This window comes from Pelodiscus sinensis, chromosome 1, assembly GCF_052426305.1.
Source record: "Pelodiscus sinensis isolate ZL-2025 chromosome 1, ASM5242630v1, whole genome shotgun sequence".
Lineage (NCBI taxonomy): Eukaryota > Metazoa > Chordata > Testudines > Trionychidae > Pelodiscus > Pelodiscus sinensis.
The window spans coordinates 91202150-91224063 of NC_143052.1; the positions used below are offsets into that span (position 1 = coordinate 91202150).

The 21914-nt window shown below is 48.6% G+C and overlaps 1 protein-coding gene across 7 annotated transcripts in view; it reads right to left on the reverse strand.

Moving 5' to 3' along the window:
- The window catches only part of ZC3H7B (zinc finger CCCH-type containing 7B), a 57599-nt gene that overhangs the window by 14531 nt on the left and 21154 nt on the right, over nucleotides 1–21914 (reverse strand). For 3 of the 7 annotated variants that reach the window (XM_089781032.1, XM_075936213.2, XM_089781030.1), the window contains exons 5-17: nucleotides 21671–21829; nucleotides 19493–19573; nucleotides 18033–18092; nucleotides 15372–15414; nucleotides 12649–12908; nucleotides 11856–12201; nucleotides 10250–10308; nucleotides 9208–9367; nucleotides 8962–9123; nucleotides 8023–8228; nucleotides 6870–6970; nucleotides 6207–6388; nucleotides 3073–3158 (exon numbers count right to left, since the gene is read on the reverse strand). In XM_089781032.1, coding sequence (XP_089637158.1) covers nucleotides 3073–3158; nucleotides 6207–6388; nucleotides 6870–6970; nucleotides 8023–8228; nucleotides 8962–9123; nucleotides 9208–9367; nucleotides 10250–10308; nucleotides 11856–12201; nucleotides 12649–12908; nucleotides 15372–15414; nucleotides 18033–18092; nucleotides 19493–19573; nucleotides 21671–21829 — 1905 coding nt within the window. The remainder of the gene's footprint in view (nucleotides 1–3072; nucleotides 3159–6206; nucleotides 6389–6869; nucleotides 6971–8022; nucleotides 8229–8961; nucleotides 9124–9207; nucleotides 9368–10249; nucleotides 10309–11855; nucleotides 12202–12648; nucleotides 12909–15371; nucleotides 15415–18032; nucleotides 18093–19492; nucleotides 19574–21670; nucleotides 21830–21914) is intronic. The other 4 variants (XM_075936202.2, XM_089781036.1, XM_089781034.1 and 1 more) reach the window with 4 other exon arrangements.

Genomic DNA, 21914 nt, shown 5'->3' on the forward strand with positions numbered 1-21914 from the left:
AGGAAGTATGGAGACAACCTGGCTATCAAGCCAAGAAAGAATTTCCCAACTCTGGCTAAGCAGAAGTCATCTCGGACAGAAAGAAAAAGGAAAACGACTTTTACAAAACAGGCACGAGATAGAGGACTTGTCTACACATAAAAGGCTACAGCAGCAAGCTCTACCACTGCAGTGCTTCAGTGTAGACCCCACCTACGCAGATGGGAAGGGTTCTCCTGTCGACATAGGTAGCCAGCTCCCTGAGAGGCAGTAGCTAGGTTGACAGAACAACCTTTTCACCAACCTGGGCTTGCACAGCGCTCCTACAAGTTGTTTTTGGCATGCAGCCCAGTTGTGAAGCTGGGTGCATGATATGTCAGACTTTCTCCAGCCTGGCCTGGTGAAATAAAGACAAAAGCTAATGTCCCTCTTCCAAGTGCGCTAGCCCTGCCCTGCAGCACGTTGCTGACTCTGCTGAGCACTCACTGGTGCCAGAACTGTGGCGCGCAGCCATGCTTGCAAGTGGCTTTAATTGACGGCAGGAGAAACGCGCGCTCTCTCTCTTTTTAAAATGACAAACAATGCTGTGCATGGCTATCAGGCAGGGGCGCTGCCCTGCTCCATACTCCTGACAAGGGACAGAGTGATAAGCAAGCACCCTCCAGCCACACAGACAGTGGATTCCATGACAAACATGGGGATGCAGGCCCTGCAGCTCTGTTACGTTGCCTAGCATCACAGAACTCAGCTCTGTGTTGGCGGGCAGCTTTCTGAGAACAAAGGGCCTGGAGAATGTGGGCCTGGTCCTCAATTCCTAGCGATTGTAGTGGGAGCTGAGGAGGCCCAGTCTCTCTCAGGACTGGCCCCTAGCTTCTCAGCTCTTCAGGGAAGGAACTGGCTTCTGTGGTCTCTATCCTCTCAAAGTATTGCTGCTCTGCCACCCAGACACCCTTACTTCTTGGGTGGGCCGCTCAACTCCGTGTGCTGCAGACGGAAGCAAAGATCCCCCCCTTTAACAAGGCCTTCTCCTGCCCCCCTCAGTGGGGCTTGTACACCAAGGCCTTGCTTGGAGGCCTGAAGGGATTTTGCTCCTACATGTTTTGCACTTTGTCAGCTGCACTTTTGAAAAGCAATTAAAGAACTGAGAACTCTGTGTTCTAATGCAAGAGCAACTTTAATCTGATCCCAGGGCGGGGCCAGGCTCAGCTAGCTACTCACTAACCACCAGCACCACCATTTAGAGTGTGCTGCAGTTAGGGCTGTGGCTGATTGACACCACCCAGGCCCTCCAGCTCTGGAGACGGCAAATATGGAGCACTGCCATCTGCTGAAACACTCCTCTCCCGGGTCAGTGCTGCTTGGAGACCCAGGGGGAGGAGTAGTATGACCAGGGGTCAGATAATGTCTTTCATCGTCTCTGCCCCTCCGGGTAGATTGGCATAACCAGCTTCAACAGCACCTCGGAGTTGCATGTCCCCCGGAGTTGTTCAGAAACAAGCCCCTCCCTACTCAAAGCTGTGTGTTCCCCCAAAAGACAGCACAAGCCATTTGAATCCGGCACTGGTGGGAAAGTTACTGCCACAGGATCTGGTTTGCATTGGTGGGACACCCTCCTTCTCTGCAGAAGTCACATGGTGGGGGGGGGGGGGGGGAAGAGGACACAGGGTCACAATCCCCCTCAGATTTCTCAGGCCACTTTGTGCTAGGATGCCTAGCAGCGAGAAGGCAGCAGCTCACCCTTGCAGCAGTGCTACCCATGTGTCCGTGCAGCACGGGGAGGGAGGAACCTGTAGGGCAGCTGGCTGAGCTCCCCACACTCGCTACATGGGGCTTGCTACTTCCCTGCTGCTGAAGTCCCAGCACTTCCTGCTCTCTGCTTTGCAGGCCCGTCTGCTGAGGTGAGTCAGGGGCAACAGTCCCTCTCATTCTTTCCATCTAGGTGTGAAATGGGTTTTGTTCGGTGCAGATGTGCACCGTCATTAGACACATGCTGCTGGCTGGGGGCACTCTGCTCATCAGCTGGGTGGCCATCCAAGAGCAGAGCTCACAGGGAACACTGGTCGGGGCATCTCTGAGATCGGGAAGAGCAGCTGTGACTTGGTGCCCAGGACCAGGCAATTCAGGTGAGCCCCATCCAGAACGAGAGCCTGGATGAGTGAAGGGAGCACACTGAGGGGAGGAGGGGGAAGACAGACTCACTCTGCTGCTTCCAAGCACCAACAGCAGCAGCTTGCTGTTGCTGGGAGTGCATTGAAACAGTAGCAGCCTCCAATGTGACTATTAGGGAGAAGGAAATTTGGAGGTGTCATTCTCTCTCCAACAAAAAGCGGCTGATAAGTTTTCCAGCTTTGTTAACTGAGAGGAGCCGGTCCCGAGCGCCGTTTCACCCACCCCAGACTGTGCAACCCAACTCTGTTGTCCCTTGTCTTGTTTTGAGCACTTGCTAAGTTGGCTAAGGACAATTCAGGCAGGGAGGGATGCTTGCGAGTTCTGCAGGAGGCTGGCCAGCCACAGGGCAGAGAGCAGCAGGAAGAGGCAGCTGATATGTATGTAGACAACATACGCCAGCCACTTTCAGGCGATGGAGGCAAAAGCCACATGTGGTCACATGCCCCCACAGAACCTTTCAATTGTGCCCTCCCGCTACCTACACTGACATGTCCCTGCTGCTCCCCTGCAAAACAACAACAGGAGCAACAACCACTACCCCAGGCACCATCCTCTTTGCTCCACCCCCTCACACCGCAGTGGGGGAAAGCTGCCTTCACCAGGACTGAGAATGCTGGGAGTGATGTCTCAAGCTAGAGTGCAGTCCCTTCACCTCCATGGCCGTGCAAAGTGCCATGTGCCCGGGCATGTGGCCTCAGCAGGGCTTCACCTTTCCCTGCAAAGCACGTCAGGTCCTGCCCAGGCTACTGTCAAGAGCTCGCCCCACACTTCTCACTATGGCACACTGGGGGCAGAGGATCCCTAGCAGTGCCATATTTTATCTCTGATTGATGGGGAGCGGCAACAGTGCGGGAGGGAAGAGGGACAGGACTGGCCAGAACATGAGCAACAACAAACCAGTCCCAGGTCCCGACAGCTTCTTACCGTGCTGTTGGTGGCTTTGCTGGCATGTGCCTCCATCAGCTGCCAGTACTTTTTAGACTCCTGGACAATGTCTTCATGGGTCATCCCTGAAAACGACAAAGACACACAACTGATTATCCCCACGCTGCTGGCCCAGGCACACGAGTGTCAAAGGCACTGAGGAGGGGCGCCTCTGGGCCAAGACTCCCTTTTGAGTAATGCTGCACTTTTTTAGCCTGTAAAATCCAGGTGATGCAGGCACAAGGTGCTAGAGTCATATCCCCGGAGACATGAGCCTTTTACTCAACAGAACAAGTCCAGGACAGGTCAAGTTCAGATTTCCTTCACGCACACTTCCTTGCCCGCTTGAGCCAACACCCAAGAGGAGAGAGAATTCAGTCTTCATGACAACAGCCAATCCTGGGCCTTCCTGCTGAGCTACATTAGCTCCTTTGCTAGCCATTTCTCAGATGTGGGCTCTTGTCCTACAAATTTTGACCAAGACTCACCAAACGATTGCACTGACCTGCCAACACAGGTCACATACATTTACTACCACCCTGCGCCTACGTTGAAGCTGGGGCCTGAAGGATGAAAGGCTGCATATGGCACATCCCCCTGAGTCCACCAGTCTCTCACAGACCTTGAAGTCTAAGCTAATTCTTGGCTCCCAGACTCAGTTTGTCTGTTTGTGAAAAGTCACCCAACTCTGATCAAGGATTTGATGAATCCACTTAAAACAAAACGAAACCGCAAAACCCCATACATTTCATTGCACATCAGCTATGGCTCTTCCCATAGTATTTGGTTGAAAATAAGTCTCTACAGTTTTTGTACCAGTGTAACTATACTGGTTAGTTACAACTGTTTACCAGTATGGTTATACCGGCACAACCCCAAGTATGGGCAGTTGTGTGAGTAATAAAATACCTTTTACTGGTATAAGTGTGCTTATTCCTCTTCCTGTACAAGAAAAACTATGCTGGTATAAGGTAAGAGGATTGTGGCACTTTTAACTGTTCTGGTGCAGTTAAAATAACATGACTTGTGCATGCAGACAAGCCACAAGGGCTGATCTAACTTTCACCTTCTGTAGTTTGGTGCAAGTCTGTGCATAGCCACTCTGGATTAAAAATCAACATCCCATTACAAGTCTGCTAAAGTCAGTCAGAAAAACACTCTTAAAGAAACATGGCCTTGGTCACATCTTATCTCAGGAATTAACTCCTTGTTTGGGTTTGAGGATCTGAACCAGAGCCTTTGCCAACACTACCAGCAGAGAGACAACCAACTAGCATTAAGATTCTCGGAGCATCAAATAGCGAGAACTTATTAATTCTCTAGCAAGCTTACACACAGATAGTCAGTGGAGCAGTACGTGGCAAGACATCTTTAATAAGCGTGGCTACTGTCAAGCCTAATTATGTTATTGCTGTGAACTTTACTGATGGTGCCCCAAAGATGTTTAAGATGTCTGACCAACTTCCAGCTCACTGACACCAAACATACCAGAGGGCTGCTTTATTAAAGCCTCACTGACGTAGAGCTGCACAGCAGCAGCAAAGCTGTATAGATTTCAAACAGTGAAAGCTGCTATGTTAGCTCTGTTAATACAGACTACCACGTGGATGCTCTCTTGGCTCTGAGAGCCTGTGTAGTCTAGGGAAAATCTCCAGACTTCTTAATCTGGCTCTACCACTAACCTGGTGTGTCCCCCTGGATAAGTCGGAACAGTCTGTGCCTCAGTTTCCCCCATTTGTGAAATAATGCTGTCTGTCTGCCTTTCAAGCATGTTGGGGTATTCATTTTGTTAAAGTCTGTACAGGGCACTGAGGAAATCCAAACCACCAGAGAAGCATTTTTATTATTCAAGAACTCCCAGAAATGCCTCTGGAGTGGCAGCTGCCCCGTGTGCCACTGAAAGCCTCCTAAACCAGCAAAACACTGCTGTTCATCTCTTTGTCAGATCTAAGGTGGTGTTATAGCCCCAGGAAAGACCACATAATATCAATCTGGGTCCACTGACCCAGGCCCTTGTGCATTCTGCAATTCCAGAATTTAGGGTAAAAAATCAATCTCTTCCCAGAGGATCCTGCTCAAAAATGTCTTTTAAAAATTACATTTCTAGACCTTGTGGTTGTGTAAAAAACCCTCCAAATGCAAAGAGGGCTGCTTCTTGATCTGCAGACAGCCTGAAACAATGGTTCTGAGAGGTGTGACCTGTCCCAACATCTCAATGGGATACGAATGCCAATACCGAATGCTGAATATTTAGGTTTCAACACGGTCAACTATTTCACTCTCATCCGTACCAGCCCCCACCACAGAGGGCAACTGTCTGAGGTATCCAAAAAAACCCAAGTGGTGTTGGATGGCAAAAGAATGCCCTCGACCATCCACTATTTGTCAGAAAACTGCTCCCCTCTGGCCGTGGTGACCTAGGCATGCGTATCCTCTAGATGTGGCCAGGTCAGTGACTCTCCCTGCTCAGAGTGCAGTGAGTCAGAGAATCAGACAAAGCACTTGGAGGGGAGAGAAAACAGTCAGACTGAAGAGATCTCAGTGCCGTTATGTAAGTGACCTGAATTGAAGACTGGATTCCATGAAAGGGTGGCCAGCCTACTGCCAAGTACTTAAGTTTCCATAACAGCCTTTTGGGAGTGGCTTTATCAAAGGTTTTTTGAAAGTTCAAAGAAATCCTATTGGTTACCACTGTTTTGTGACCATGCTCAGAGTAAAACATCAGAGGGGGCGGATTTCCTTTCCTAGCAGCTGCGCTGGCTTGTCCCTGATCACCTAGATGTTCTATAACTCTGCTTCTAACACATGTGGTCCTGTGGTAAAGGCTTACTGGGCTATAAATTCCCAGAATTGCCCCTAGACAGAGAAACCTGGCAATTGCACCGGAAGGGCCAACCTCCCAGTCTGAGCATTTCATGATCCCTCCTCTATTGCCTACAAGCAGAGAGAGAAAGGGAGGGAGTGAAGAGTGCATGTTAGAGAGAGAGAGAGAGAGAGAGAGAGGACATACAATTTCCTGAATTCTGACAGCCCCCCAGCCAGCCCCTTTCTGTCCCCACCTGGGCTGGAGAAAGCACACACATATGCTCCCACCTTCTCTTGCCTCCACACCCCAAACCCAGTACCATGCTTACCCGAGTACTGTTGCAGCAACCAGACCTTGAGCTCGATGAAGCTGTGGGCAAAGTGGCAGCTGTCCTCGCGCAAGCAGCCATAGCGCACCTCATGCCGGCACACATCAAACTGGAAATGCTCCTGGAACTGGCGGATCTTGGAGTACTTCAGGGAGGTGGAACGCACAATATGAACCAAACACCTGCAAGGGGGAAATGGCCATGCCAGAGAAACATAAGGGATCAACAGATTGACTCTTCTCCCCTTCTCCTCCCGTTCACTGAGCTGTGTTACTGTGGGCTGCGATATGGGTAAGGATTTAAGTCGCTCCCAGGAGTTATTAGCAATCCAACAGCACAACAAGCAACCATTTGCACGGGCAGATCCAAGCCCTGGGTCACACCTTGTCCCCAAAACCAGAGCATTTTGCACACGCAATTTGCACTACCCTGTTTGAAACGTCTGACCTCTGAAACCCTGTGCCCCACAGGCCAGACCCAAGCTCACTGCAGTTAACTCCAGGAGCTCTGATCGGGCTCCAAATCCCTTGGCAACAGACATGCTGGGCAACATATTGCTGCACCTTGTGCTGGGGCCGAGGAGAAGAAATGGGCAAGAGACATGAGCTAGCTCACTGGGCACAAAATGGGGTCACTCCGGCAGGCACGGGCCAGCTCGCTTACTTGTTATCGTAGAAGCTGTGTTTGGCAGCAAGGTTGGAGCAAACAGCTGGAGAGTCCTTGGTCCCTTTGCTGATTATCCGGGGTTTGCTGTCAAAGCAGATCTGAGAGAGAAAGGAAAAAAAAAAATCAGCACTCTAAAATCTCAGAGAGCAGGAGATGCTGCCAGAGAACTCCCCCAGACTGGGATGATTTCACTTGGAAAGGAGGAGAAGGGCCAGCACGGATTTACTCAAGAGGTTCAAAGTTAGAACAAGCTCGGTGGAAACTTTGCAGGAGAGCTGCTTGGAAACCAATAAACACATTTTACAAAAAATTCAAAACAAAATTGTTGGCCTTTTTTGACATTTTAACACTTTTTTCCATTGCAGTTGGAAAACTTTCAACCAGGTCCACTCCCTTCTTTTCATCCAACAATGCAAGAGCAAGAGGGAAGTGAGATGGGAATTTAAAGAAGAGTAAATCCAAAGCAAAATCATGTTCCTTTATACAGTCACCCTGTGGACCTAGATGCTGCAGGAGGTCAGGACAAAGAGGGACTGATCCTTAGCTAGCGTAAACCAAGGGTAGTTCCACAGGCTTCAAAACAGCCTGTGTTTTGCAGGAGGCCAGATTAGATGATCACAATGGTCTATTCATAGATTCTAAGGCCAGAAGGAAGTGACACTAATTTGCTCCAGCCAGGGATTTTACCCATCACATGGCTATGGTTTTTCAAACAGCCAGGCCAAAGTTATGGTTATTATACAATCTTGCTAGCTATAAATGCCCAGGTTAGTCAAAGTGCATGCTCAGGAGGAGAGCTGACCATCTGCAGGGGCAGGGAGGAGTTACCCCATCCCATACAGATAGCATCACACAATTGCGACGGTACTTCATGAATGGTTTGGTTTGGTCACCTTCCTCTGAAGCAACAGGGATTGGCTGCTTCTGAAAGCAGGATGCTGGCAGAGATGGACCAATGGCCTGGCTGCACACTGACAGCTGATCCGGGTGGGATACAGTGGATGGCAGACCATCTGGCTCTTTCAAGCCCTTACAGTAGATTTACATTTTGTATTTGCATCACTAACATCAACAGGGAACTCATGAGGTTTGTGCCTACAGCTCATTTCCCAAGGAAACAGAGCTCCCCTCCTTCCCTTCGTCCCTGTACCTCACAGAGGAAGGTGAAGATGCCCTGGTGTTCCTTCAGGAGCTTAGCAATGGTCAGGTTGCCCCGCTTGATCCCTCCCAGTGGGTCAAAGAGGAGGTCACGATTGAGGGTTCCCTTCCTTTCCTCTGTCCACACGTCGATCTCCTCCTGGTGGTACGCGAAGGTGCAGTTATCCCCGTACTTACAGTCCTGCTTGTTAATCATATCTACAAAGCAACAAAGAGCAGACCACCCCACACAGAGGGCGACCAGGTCAGAAACTGAGCTCATCCTCATCACCTCACCCTGCTCCTCATACCTCATAGCGAGCTAAAAGCAGGAAACTGAAGGGTTAAGACAGAGACCAAATCTGAGCTTCTGACCCCTTGTTAGACACACTATAGTTACAGCACCTCAGAGACTAGCCTGGTTACATCTCGCACACCGAGCAAGGCCAGGCCTAGGAGAACTTCTTGGGAAAGCCCCAGTGCTCCACAGGAGGGCTGGTTACTCCGCAGGGAGCGCTCTGGCTAGACCTGGCACGTGCTGGTGGGAGCAACGTTAGTAATTCAGTGCTGGTGGGGGAGAGGCTGACTGCCTTAGCCGGACACACAAACCTGGTTGCTTTGAGAGAAGCAGGCTGCGGTCTTGCCGTTCCCACCACCCTACGAAATCTCCATTGACAGATCACATGGCTCTTTCCAAGCTGAACTCCACCCAGAGCGATAGCACCAGCTGCCACTCCACTGTGCAAAGCTCTGGTTTTCTACAGTGTGTACAGGTTCAGCCATCACATCTTGTGTTCTCGCCCAGCCCCCCAATCCCGGACTCCCAGCTACAGTTTCACAATGGCCCGAGAACGCTCCAGAGGGAGCACCCAATCCCTGCTGAAAGCTCCCCTCTGGAACATGCCTCACAGCCTCCTCCCTGCCAGCAGCAGCCCCACCTCCTCCAGCTCACCTTTGCACAAGTAGTAAGATCCCACAAAGTTAGTTTTGGTGGGGCGTGGCCGGATCCTCTTCCAGGTCTTGTCTTCAGAGTTTCGCAGTCTTCCCAGCAATATGTCCCGCTTGCACTTGTGCTCCAGGCCTTCCCGATAAGTGTAGTCACCAGCCTTGGGGCCTACGGGGAGGGACGGTCCGATCAACAAGAGGGAAACCAATCCCCAAGCCCACAAAACCGCTGAGGGTGTCACGAGTACATCACCTGTTTTGGGGTAGCAGAGGTGGCAGGCTTGTTTGAAGATGTGAGTGGATGCCAGAGGGTTCTTCACTAGCAGGGCTGTGTTGGGCATCACCACCTCTGGCTGAGACTGCAAGAGCTCTGCACCCTTGGGTATGGTAGGGTGACTCACCCCAAGGCTGACCTGAAAGACAAACACACACATCCCTCTTGTAAACCTGACAGCCAATGGACAGAAACTGGCCCCAGACTCTAATGCTGGGACCTTTCATTCTCCTCTCCAGATGCACAACTGAGCTTGTGCCTCAGCAAGATGGCTGCCGCCAGCAGCAGATGGCAACAGGAGCAACAAGGCTTTGTTTCAAAATACACCCCATGATTTTTCAAAGAGCCAGGCCAAAGTAATGATTTATAACTAGCAAGATGGTTTAACAAAGCTATCTGCAGTAGAGAAGACCCTCTCCCTTCCCATGGAAGAACTAGCAACCCAGGGAACAACAGCTCTTCCCCCAGCCTCGGAGAAAGGGCTCCTCTCCCCACATTCCAGCCCGATGAGCTGTGCGTTTGGAGGCACTTGAACACAAGAACAAACACTGCTGTGCGATGCATCAGACACAATGACAACAGGAAGGACAGATGTTCAATGATGCCCCAGCCCCTCTCAATAATTTAGTCTAGAGGGAGCAAAGTCACCTACCCACATAGCTCCAGAGCGGAAAAGCCTGAGCCCAACCTCAGACCCAATGAGACCAACATACAGTTGCATACGTGGCGGAGACTGGAATGAAGCATTCAACTCCATTTACGGCCCAGCAATACAGTAAGGGAAGGGGAAAGAAGGAAAGGGGAAATGCTGTGCTATCACACGGAGAAAGGCCTCCGTACAGCCCTGCCACCGCACAGGGGAATGGGAAGGGGGTCATGCACACAGCCCAGAGTAACTGAAGCCACCAGATTTTGAAATTGATTAAGAAGGGCCCAGAGTGTGAGAACGGCCCCGTGCCCTGCCCACTGCCTTGACACACAAACACCTTGGTACATCTGGCAGGGGCAGCAGCTCACTCACCACAGGAGATGGTTTCTGGCTCCCAACAGCGTGCCGCAGTTCCTGAGGACCAGTTTCTTCTGGGCAGAGGAAGAAAAATCCCAAACACACATCTCAATTTTGGAAGCTGCTCTGATCCCCAAGACCCAGATTAATGCTTGTTCAACAAGATTTTAATCCTTTTTCATTTTCCAGGAACCTCCCGTACCCAGTGCAGAGACCTGAAAATCTCTGCAACGGTGTCCCCTTTTCTGAACCCCCGAAGGCAACAGACCCCCACTGCCACAACCAGCACAGGACTGAAGGGATTCAGCACCAATGGGAGTCTCAGTTCCAGCACAGTCCTGCTGAGCCATCTCTTCTCCACTTGTGATGGACGTTCCAGCATTAAGTCTGCTGCATCGTCTCCATGCTTGCACAGACCCCCATGAAGCCTACCTACCCCTCAAGGGGATGAATTGCTCCTTGCCTGCTCTCCCTCCATAGCCCGGTCCAACAGAGTGGGACTGAACTGGTCCTTGTGCTATGGCACTCACTGCTCACAGAGCACAAAGGAGGCAAAGACCGACTAATTCATCTAGTCCACCCCACTCTGCTCAATGCCAAGTCCTGCCTTAAAGTCAATTCACCAAGACTTTACCAAAGTCTGTTTTAAAGGACTCGGCGCGAGAGAGCTCCCATCACTTCTCTCAGGAGACTATTCACATGTTAGGAAAGTCGTGTCGGGCAACGTCTCTTTTGTATCAAGCCGGAATGTCCTCTCATTACTCTAGTCATCTCTAGGGATGTTAAATATCGGGTAACTGAATAGTCGAGTAACCTCATGAATTCTTATCGGTTACTTGACTATTCTATAGTCCTCGGGGGTGGTGCCAGCAACCACGGCACTGCAGCCCCACTCCCGAGGAGCCTTCTGCCACTCCACATTGCTGCCTCTGTATTAGAGGCAGCAGCGTGGGGTGCCAGGTGGGAGTTGGACTGTGAGGGGAGTCCCTCATGGACCGGCTGCCACCAGCATGGGCTGTCCAGGGGCGGGGAGGGGGGAAGTCTGAGCTCGCAGACCTGACATGAGATGGAACTGAGCTGGGCTGCCTGCCCGTCTGGCTCCTAATACACTTTAAATGCAGAGCCGCAGCAGGGGTAGGTCCCAGACCCGCTGCAAGCCAGGACTGAGCTGGGCTGCTGGCCAGCCTGCTAAAAAATTTACTGGGAGGGGACAGAGGGGGAAGAATGCATGTAATCTATAGCATTAAATGATGAGCTTTTGCTTATCGGTTAATTGACTACGCTATTACATCCCTTGTTACCTCCCCTGGGATAACCCTGAACAACAGCTCTTCCTCCTTGGTGTCTCTACCCGCGAGATGCTTGAAATCAGCAGCCATGTCTCCACCCCCCCCCCCCCACCCCCCTGCTGCTCAGACAAGCTGTGCGGGTATTTAGAAATTTTTGATCTTTTCTCCATCCCAATCAATTCTCTGGAATCTTTTAATTACTGGTGTCTTCTCCGGCATCGACATATGCTTGTCATGGTGGAGACGCCCAGAGCTAAATGCAACATTCTAGAGGCACTGCCACAGTAGCACAAACGCCGGCAACCCCCACACCGCCATGCCCCTGCACCTACCCACAGCAAAGGAATCCAAGGCGTCCAGCGAGCCCCTGCTAGTCCCAAAAGTGTCCAGAGCATCGAGCCGTGGCTCTGAGTACGGGAGCAGGTCCAGTGAATCCAGCGCATCCAAGGGGGAGCCACCACTGTCCCCTGTGGGCTCAAAGGCATCCAGGACAGATGAAGAGGAGAGCTGCTTGGTGGGATCCATCACCAGGCCGAAGGAGGCAGGTGGCAGTGGTGTGGAGATGGGGATGTTGGCTGTCACCACGGGGGGCAGTAGAGGGGTTCCACCCGGAAACACAGGGATCAGCTGGGGCATCTCAGTAGGCAAGTTGGTGGGAATGGTCCCCTGGACTAGAGACTTTGGGAGTTGGGAGGAAAAGGGCACAGACAGCATGTCAGAGAAAGGACTGGAGGAAGCTGTCAGAGACGGGCAGATGGACAGAGCACGCTACAGCAGCAAGTATCACACAGACACCCACTCCAGAGTGCATAGCACTTAACTTCAGAGCAATAAGCCAGCCTCTACCCTCAGTCCATTTCCATCCCTAAACACTGAAAAGCAAGGGGCTGGGAGAGGGAAAGGTGCTATCTTCGTGACCCATGGAGATTAGCCCCTCCATCTGAATTTATGTATTCCACTCACACCAGGCCATTCCAGTCAGGACCTAAGATGGGCTCCTTAGAGACCCAAGCTAGTGATGGGAAGAAAAAGGAGGAGAGCACACACACCAGAGGAGCATGTGACAGCAAGGAGAGCGAGAACATGCTCTAAAGGATGAATTCAGAAGACGACCAGAGCTCTTACTAGAGAGTACTGCGACCCATCAGCCAGGGAATCCAGGAGAGAGTCCAGTTCTTCTCCAATAACCTCCCCATCTGTGAAGTCCTCTACACTCTCAGGCACGGGCAGGGACATGCAATCCGGAGAAGGGAGCAGTGTGGCAGAAGGCAGAGAAGTGGACAGGCCCTTTGTGTCCATGTCAGAGGATGAAAGGGCTGTGCCTTCACTCACAGGGATGGAGGTAGCAAGGGGAGCAGGGATGCACTGCAGGTCCATGGAGAAGTCTGCATGGGGGAAGAGACACAGAGCCAGTCACATGGCGCCTGGGGAGAAGTCAAGCGCAGTTTGGCCAAAGAACATGAAATGTACAATTCAGTTGATCCTCAAACACGGAGCAGGTGAAACCTTCAGAGGCTGGCAGCTCCAGTTCTGAGGATTCTTGGCCTTTGGTTTAGGTCTCGGGCCTCACAAAGGCCTTTACAGAACTTCAAGTGACTAGTCAAACAAAGATTACCTCCCACGGTAATGCCTGTGCGCCAAATCTTAAGGGTCTCCGACCCACAGCAAAACCACTCTTGAATTCAATGGTGTTGAGTTTTGACCCAGAGTCCATAAGCCCAGAGTCCAGTTACTCTATACACCAGGGAGGGGAACCTTTTTTGGGTCGGAGGCTGCTGATCCACAGAAAAATCAGTTGGGGGCCAGACACAAGACACTCCCCACATTCCCCTTGCACACCAGAGCCTGCGGGGAAGAAAGGGAGGATAGTTGATTTTGTGTTCTAGCTGTGGGGGGCCAGAACCAGGCAAGCTGGGGGCTATATCTGGCCCTCGGGCTTGAGGTTCCCCACCCCGGCTATACGCCATTGTCTGGTGGCTTTTAATGCCTCTCTACTGCCTCCTCCAGCAAAGTTCAGCTGTCCTCCCAGCCCTCTGCTCCTTGGAGCACCTGTGCCCCCCACTAAAACCCACTTTCCTTCAGGCTCTCTAAGTTCTGAGTTTTCCTGTGTGTGTGTGTGGGGGGGGTGGGGGGGGGGGACAGCCTGACTGGGGAGGAGAGCTGGGTAAGGAAGCCCAGAGAAACCTCCCAAAAATCATACAGAATATTGGGTCCCCAGCAAACATTACAAGACTCATCAGATGCCCTTGCCAGAGTGGTGCCTCACTCTTGAGTACCCCTCCTCTCCGTGTCTCTAGGAGACATGCAGATCTTTAAGGCAGGAAGCCTTACTGAGGCTCCCCTCAGTGGTTTGGGAGCGGGGAGGAAAGAGAGACAGCTTTCCCCAGAGCTTCCTTCTCTCTCTGGTCCAGTGTCCTATTTGAAAAGGAGGTAATTCCTTCCTCCCCAAAGCCCCCCCTCATTCTTTTAAGGTAAAGTTAAAGTGGCAAGCACACATTTGTCATCTGAGCACACACTATTCTTCAAAACTGTTAGAGTTTAAAAAGAAACAGTCCAAATGTTAGACCCCCAGGAGATGCAGAGTTACACACGCAAGTGTCAAACCAGGCACCCAAACTACCTTCATTCTGCCCCTGTAGAGATGTCCTGGAAAAAAAACAAACACACGCCAGAACAATTCTACCACTTTTTCCAGCCACTACAAAGAGTTCCACATTCAGAGATTCCAAGGCCAGAAGGAACCACTGTGATCATCTAGTCTGACTTCTTGCATAACATAGGCAATGCCTGTTATCAGCAACACCTTCATCTCAACTGGCTCGCGATCGGGGGCTGCTTGACAGTGTTACGAAGTGTACATACCAATTCCTCAAGAGACAAACGGCAAAGCAAAAGCAATCATTCGTCAGTCTAACAGCTCAATTCTGCTAGATACTGAAGGCTCTCGTAAGAGACACCCAACATTATCTCCCAGGTCTGGGTCTTATGATTCCATGTGATAGTCAATTATTCAAAAGTGTTTAAGCACAGAGCTAATGAGTTTCCACATACAAACTTCATACACCCAGACTGTGAAATGGGGCCCAGCAATAGTTAATGCAGCAACAAATCTTCACACTTAGTACTGCCGACATTTATGCAAAGAACAAATAAAAACTGATGTGCTCTGGAGCACGGTTTGCAATACTCTGTTAAGCAGGGAAGGCGTTGGACTGGCACTACTACGGGAGAGAGTTAAGGTAGGTTAATCCCTGGCACGAAGAGTGCAACCTTGCAACTTTCACTCTGCGTTTCCTGGGGTTCTAAAAATATAAGGCTCCAATTCTAATGTTCTTGGAGGGGAGCATGAATTCAAAGCGTGGCTTTGTGTCTACAGGCTTAACTTTAAAGTTGCTTTGTTTGGGAATGTACAGCAGAATGGCATTTGTTCAAACCCAGCTTTAGAGAAGCACAGCTGAGAACAGATTACATCCCCATGTGTTTGTTGGTTGCATTGATTAGTCCCCACTTATTCAAAAATATGACATGTCCCTTGCTCTGCTTGGATAGCTAGAGTGCCATTTATATAAAGTTCTAGTAGGTGCCTTCTTAAACTGATTTCCTCGCTACCAGTGTCCTAATCATTCACTGAAGATTCTGAAGAAGTGAAAAGAAACCAATCTGGAGAACAGCACCTACTCCAGCTCCACACCTCCTCTTGCCCCCATCCTCGCTTGGCTGGTCTCTTCCAGTTTCCAAAGCCAGGAAAGGCAGAAGGGGTCCAAATGAAGACAAAGCAATTATTAGTCCAGCCAACCTGGGCAGGTGCTTCACTGCTGCCATGAGAAACAGAAAGGAGAAAGCTTTACCTGTTTCAATATCATCTATGGAGCCCAATCCATTGGAAGTCATCTGCCAGGCAGGGAAGGGAAGGAGAAGAAGAGATCGTCATTACATCTTTTGAAATGTGTTAGTGCTTCACAGCCCCAAATCCCCCTTCCCAAATCGCTTCAGTGCAATCTCTGCTGCTTCCCTCCTCTCACCCTTTTCTCCTCCCCTGCACCCACCTTTCAGTACAGGAATAATTAATGTACCGTTAGACCACTATTCCACCTAGCCTGATACTTCATCCTCAGCAGAAACAAATACCTGCATTCCTCTGAAGTAACAAACCCCCATAATACCTGGCCTTCTCAGTAATTCTGCACATGGGATTGCATGTGGGTGAGAATATTCCTTCCTGATTCCCACAGCCAATCAGCTAGCCCCACAAAGCATGAGATCTGATTAGCCTTATCTTGCATAACTAGCCTTTCTTAGCTTACATATGTTTCCATTTAATAACCGCTAATTTTTACAGCAAAACTAAAAACAAGAAAAGGTTCCCACCAAAACAACTGCTGACTTTGAGCCCTAGGCAAGGAATAAATTGGCAACTTCACAGAAGTATGAATGATGATGCTGGAAATAATTTTCTTACTAATTGTATTAAGGCCTACCATGACTCCGGTTCCACACAAACATTCCTGTGTTAGTCCAAAGACCACTTGGTGTTGGTTAGATCCAAAATGCAAATATACCTACAGTCTCCACTCCAGCAACAACAGAGCTGTAAGTACGTCAGCCAAAAAGGTTCTGGCTCAGGAGACCCCCTTCAATCACGGCGTGACTCCAGAGGGAAAGGAAAAGCTCTGACAAAGAACCCTTACAAAGCCCTGCCTTTTATGCACTATAACAAGCAAGTGCGATCACTTCTGGTTACCAGACCTTGGCTAAGGCCAGATGAAGCAGCTTAAGAGCTCTATCCTCTGCCCTGACTGAGCGAAGGTTAATGATTCTTTCTTCAAGGTTTTCTTATCTCATTTTACCGTATTTCACTCATTACTAAATTAAGCATTTCTTTATAATCCACTCAACCAAATATTTACTGCACCTGATACCCAAGTTGTTGTTTTTGTTTTTTTATTATTTCTATTACCTTATTTAAGGTTTGGGCTGAGGTAACAATGATATTTTGAAGGTCACCACAAGTTTAACACAAACAACTTTTCCTTCTCATGATCTCACTCTTATTAAAATCACAGGCTTTGTGCCTATTCCTTATGCTAAGATCCAAATTTGATTTAAAACCACAGTTCACCTGGGTGTAATGTGAGCCCATATTCCAACAGTGCAAACACATTTTTCTTCCTACTTTCAGTTTAAAATGATAGACGCCAGCACACAAAGATTTGAGATTCTGCATTTGCAACTTCATCAGTTGCAACTTCAGTTCTTGCAGGCTACGTCTACACTGGCATGATTTTCCGAAAATGTTTTTAACGGAAAACTTTTCCGTGAAAAGCATTTTCGGAAAAGCGCGTCTAGATTGGCAGGATGCTTTTCTGCAAAAGCACTTTTTGCGGAAAAGCGTCTGTGGCCAATCTAGATGCGCTTTTCCACAAAAAAGCCCCGATCACCATTTTCGCGATCGGGGCTTTTTTGCAGAAAACAAATCTCTGCTGTCTACACTGGCCCTTCTGTGCAAAAGTCTTTTGGAAAAAGACTTTTGCCTGAACGGGAGCAGCATAGTATTTCCGGAAAAGCACTGACGATCTTACATGAGATCATCAGTGCTTTTCCGGAAATTCAAGTGGCCAGTGTAGACAGCTGGCAAGTTTTTCCGGAAAAGCGGCTGATTTTCCGGAAAAACTTGCCAGTCTAGACACAGCCGCAGTGTTTAAATTTTCCATAAAAGGGAAAATGTTCAAAGGAAAAACAGATTACGAGTGGCTACAAGGAATGATCTAAGGTGGATTCTCATTGCTAGACAGATATTAAGGCAAGTCATCCATCAATGTAAACTTCAAATTGTGCTTCCCTAGTACCTTTTTTTTTTAAATACAGGAACAATGTCAACTAGTGCTGGGCCCCAAATTTAGTAGCCTACAATGACTGTCAAACACTTTTTTTTAAATATGAAATGTTTTAATGAAATTGCCTAAAAGCCTGCAATGAAATCAGTGAGCTGATTATTTTCCATTCTATGTTTGAACAGCCCCTAGCACAATGGGTTCCCAGTCTGTGATTGGAGTCCCTAGGTGCTACAGGAATACAAAATAGTAAATAATAAATTAAAAAAATGTTTAAATTTGCACTTCACTCAGCTTGGACAGTGAAATCCTTCAGTCTACTTTCATTTTATACCTTTCTTCAGCTGTTTCACTTCCTGGTTCTGGTACAGTTACAGACTGCTAATATGCAAGAACCAGGAAGAGAAAGTATAGGTCTAGGTAAGTGAAATATAAGCTTTGACAGTGAAAAGCAAAGTTAGATTAATAATTTTTTCTGCTTTAATAATGTTATCAGCACCACAGCAATGGAAATATTTTAAAATAAAATTATTTTGATATGGTTCCTTGAAAAGGGAGGAAAAAAAACACTGATATTTGTTATTCCTAAAAAATGCAATTAACTTGTGTGAAATAAAATATAGAAACTCTCATGTAAAATAATGTACGGACATTGAGAATGTCAGACAGGAACTGTACCTGATTTGCTAAGCTGGCTGATGTGCCATTACTGAGTAGAGAGAAAGTTTCCAATTCCTGCTGCAAGGAAGAGAGAGATTTCATGACACAGGGATTCCTTGAACTCCTACAAATTAGGTAGCAACTGATGGTTTCTTGTCAGCCACTGCTATCCAACGGTACACTTCCCTATCAGGCATTCTCTACAACTACAAACCATAGGGAGAGAAATCAGGACCTCCTGCTTTTCCTTAGTGTGTTCCAGCCATCCCAAAATGCATGTCACTGTCCCCAGAAGCCTGTGGCTTGCAGGATTATGAAAGCGCCCTAGATTCCGTCCAGCCATCCTGGTGTGAAATGCACACCAATGCAATATCCCACCGTGAAAACACCCCTGTTGCAATGCTGCATCATGAGGGTAAGTTGGAATGCCATCTCACAACAGACACATTCAGTCTGGTCATTTAAAAAATTAACTGTGGACAGCATTAAACAAAAGTTAGAGCAAGCTGCAGCAGAATGTTACTAAAAATGTGACAATTAATTAAAAAAGGGAGTCTTGTGTTTTAATCCCATAGACAGTTTAGACTAATCTGTGGAATAACAAGGTAGAGGAAAAAATGCAGAGGGAGTAAGTATGAAAAATATTTCAGGGAAACTATCCTCTCTCTCAAGATTCAATTACAACAGCATGTTTAGAGATCTAGAATGCGGAGAATTTTCTTGTAATCTAACACCATTTATTATTCAGCAGTGCAAAGCACAACAAACAGTCATATAGCATCAGATACTCAAAAGCTCTTTACCAACTACTACAAATCACTTCACGTGGCACTGAAATGCAGTCACTTCTGAGCTGGAATGTGCTAGCTGCTTAACACGGCACAGCAAGATTACACAAGAGTTAGAGACAGGAACTGAAGAAGAATGTCATATGTAAATAAAAATGCAGAGAGGAATTTGAGGGACACAGAATGCCAATCGCTCAAGCTGGAATTCAGCCAGGACTTTGGGGCTAACATTCCTATCTTGAGAAACATGTCACAGGAGTGTTAGTGACCAGAAGTGGTTTTGCCTTCTCTAAAGGACAGTCCCAACAGTAGATAAGTACCCCTTAGCAAAATCCTGGGGCGTACATTTCATTCAAAGAGCGAAGAATGCTCTACATCCATTTACTGCAGTACTAGGGTTTTCCTTAAAGCTATCCTCTCGAATTATCCACAACACCATGCTGCTTAGTTTAGAATATATGAAATTGAGCTCCAAGCCAAGATGCATATGGCTGGCAAGCTGGAAATATGCCTGCAGGGGTGCTGCAGATCAGGATTGAAGAATGACTGGCAGATTTGGGGGGCATTCTCAGGAATGGACTAGCAGGAGGTGCTGAAAGCGATACCTATGGCAATGCAGCTGCTCAGAATCAGTAGCCTTTACAGGAACAGGTCAGTGGAATCCAAAGGCCAGTCTAGAAAGAGTCATACCTGAGGCCTCTTATATGCTTTCCGAACCCTTAAACCCAGCTTCTGTGCGAGCTCCTGACCAAGCTGTGTAACGCTCTCATCCTAGAGAAAATGTAGTTCAAGGACATTGTCATTTTAAAGCATGTGGTTTTATTTTCCTGCACATACAACCACCAACCAGAAACAGACCATAAGTTACAGCTACACAGACTGAATGACATGCTAATACTCTTTTTGGTATGCAAGACCAGAGGTAGCCAATTGCCCAACTCCACTCCATCAGGCACTTAGCCCTGCAAACACAGTCTCCTCTTCTCGTGGCTGAACATGCCCCATTGGTTTTTTAACTCCTTCATAGAAAACCTGACCCTAAACCTTTTATCATTTTTGTGGCTCTCTTTTGGACTTTCTCCAGTTTGTCCACATCTTTAGTAAATTCTGGCACCCAGGACTAAGGATGTTAAAATGCAGTTAACTGACTAGTTGTTGGGCACTTTCACATTCCTCCTTCAAAATGTACACAGACTCTGTTGCCTGCTTTGAAATGTACAAGAGTCCCCAGTGGGGGCTCTTGTGCATTTCAAAGCCATGGAGCCCGGGATCAGTGGGGGACTCACGGTCCTCTGCTGACCCTGGGCTCCAGGGCAGCTGCTCCTTTGAATCACACAGAGGCAGCCACTGCACAACTCATCCTCACTGTGGGATTTCCAAGTGACAGGTACTCCTTCCCCCACAACCTTTGCTGCCTTTATCTCATAGAGGAGCAAAGGGGGGTGGGAGATATTGACTAGTTGACTAGTAAAAAGACTATCAGATAAGGCTAAGCAGATGCTTATTGGATAGTCGACTAGTCTTTAACATTCCTACCCAGGACTGGACACGATACTGCACGAGGCCTCATCAGTGCCAAGCAGAGCAGGACAGTTACCTCCAGTGCCTTGCATTGGCACATCTGTTAATATCCCCATATTAAAGCCCCTTTCACAGACTGACACCTCCCCCCCCCCCAAGAAACACTGATGCCTGAGGGCCTGAACTCTGCTCTTAGTAGATAAAACGATAGCCATTTAGCACACATTTACGGTGCTCTACTGAGGCTCCGGGCATTAGGAATAGGGTCCCTAAGGGTATGTCTATCCTAAAAATTTAGGTTGCCCTAAAGTCAATGCAGTATTTACTGCAGTGGTGCATGTCCACACTAACCTCCTTGGGTCAGTGGTGCACATCCTCATCAGGAGCACTTCCACCGACCTAAGAAGGGTAGAGAGAGGAGCTGAGAGCCTGTCCAGAGCCCCGCTGCCTCACAGGCTCCAAGAGGTAAGAGAGGGGAGAGAACATGCACCATCCAGGGCTTCTTACCTCCCCTTTCCCTGCAGAAAGGTAAAGCTACATGGGGCTTCTCACCTTTGGGTCCAGCTGTCCCAGCTTCTTCCTGCTCATTCCTGCCAGGAACCTTGTCAATTTCACAGATACAGCAAGGAGCCATGAAATTTACAAGGCTGCCAACATTCCCAGCCATTCCCACCTGGGCTTCTTGGCCTGGCTCCCAGTCAGAAGGAGGATCCATTCCTGCCCCAGCTCTTCAGGGGCGTGGAGGCAACTGGCCTCTAGTCTTTTTTGTCAGTTTCACAGTAGGAGCAGTGAAATTGACAAGACAGACAAAACTGAAGTAATTAATCAACACAAGTACCACCTCACCCTAACTACACCGACATACGCACACAGTGAGGCACTTACACTGATGGCAGCAAAGCTGTAGCGTAGACAATGACATAATTAGGTTGTAAAGTGCCTTACGCTAATTTAAATTGTGTAATGTAGATCAGGAGTGAGTCGCTCTCATCTATGTTTCCAGTTCCCATCCATCCTAGGATGGTAGTAACTGACTGTCACTGCCATCCGGTAGCTATTCCAACATCGACCTGAAGCCAGTTGATCTCAGCTCAGTTCCAACTAGGGCAGGCTTCCACATCACAAGTGGTATGGGATGGCTCTTTATTGGCAGCCTTAGCAGAGATGACTTGTGCTAAGGGGGACATGGAGTTCGCATTCCAAGAGATGCAATTACTGGGAACAGGTGTATCCTATTTAAGAGACAGCTTCTCTCTTCCTCTATCATCACCATTCATGCCACACTCGACTGGGGGAGAGGAAAAATATAAAAGTGCCTCAGAGCAGCTATGCATGTCAAACACTTACATGTGGGAGGGACAGCAAGCAGCGGCTATTACATTCATATGCCTCCTTGTGTCGCCCCAGCTCATTTAAGGAACGGGCTTTGCGGAAGAGGGCACGGATGTTCTCCTTCTCAAGTACCAAAGCCTTCTCACTGTCTTCCAATGCCTTCTCGTACACACCCTGCATGAGAGGAAGGAGACCATGTCACCAGCCAGTGGTGTTTGTCACACTCTGGAATCCACTTCCTTTCCCTTTGAAAGTTCTG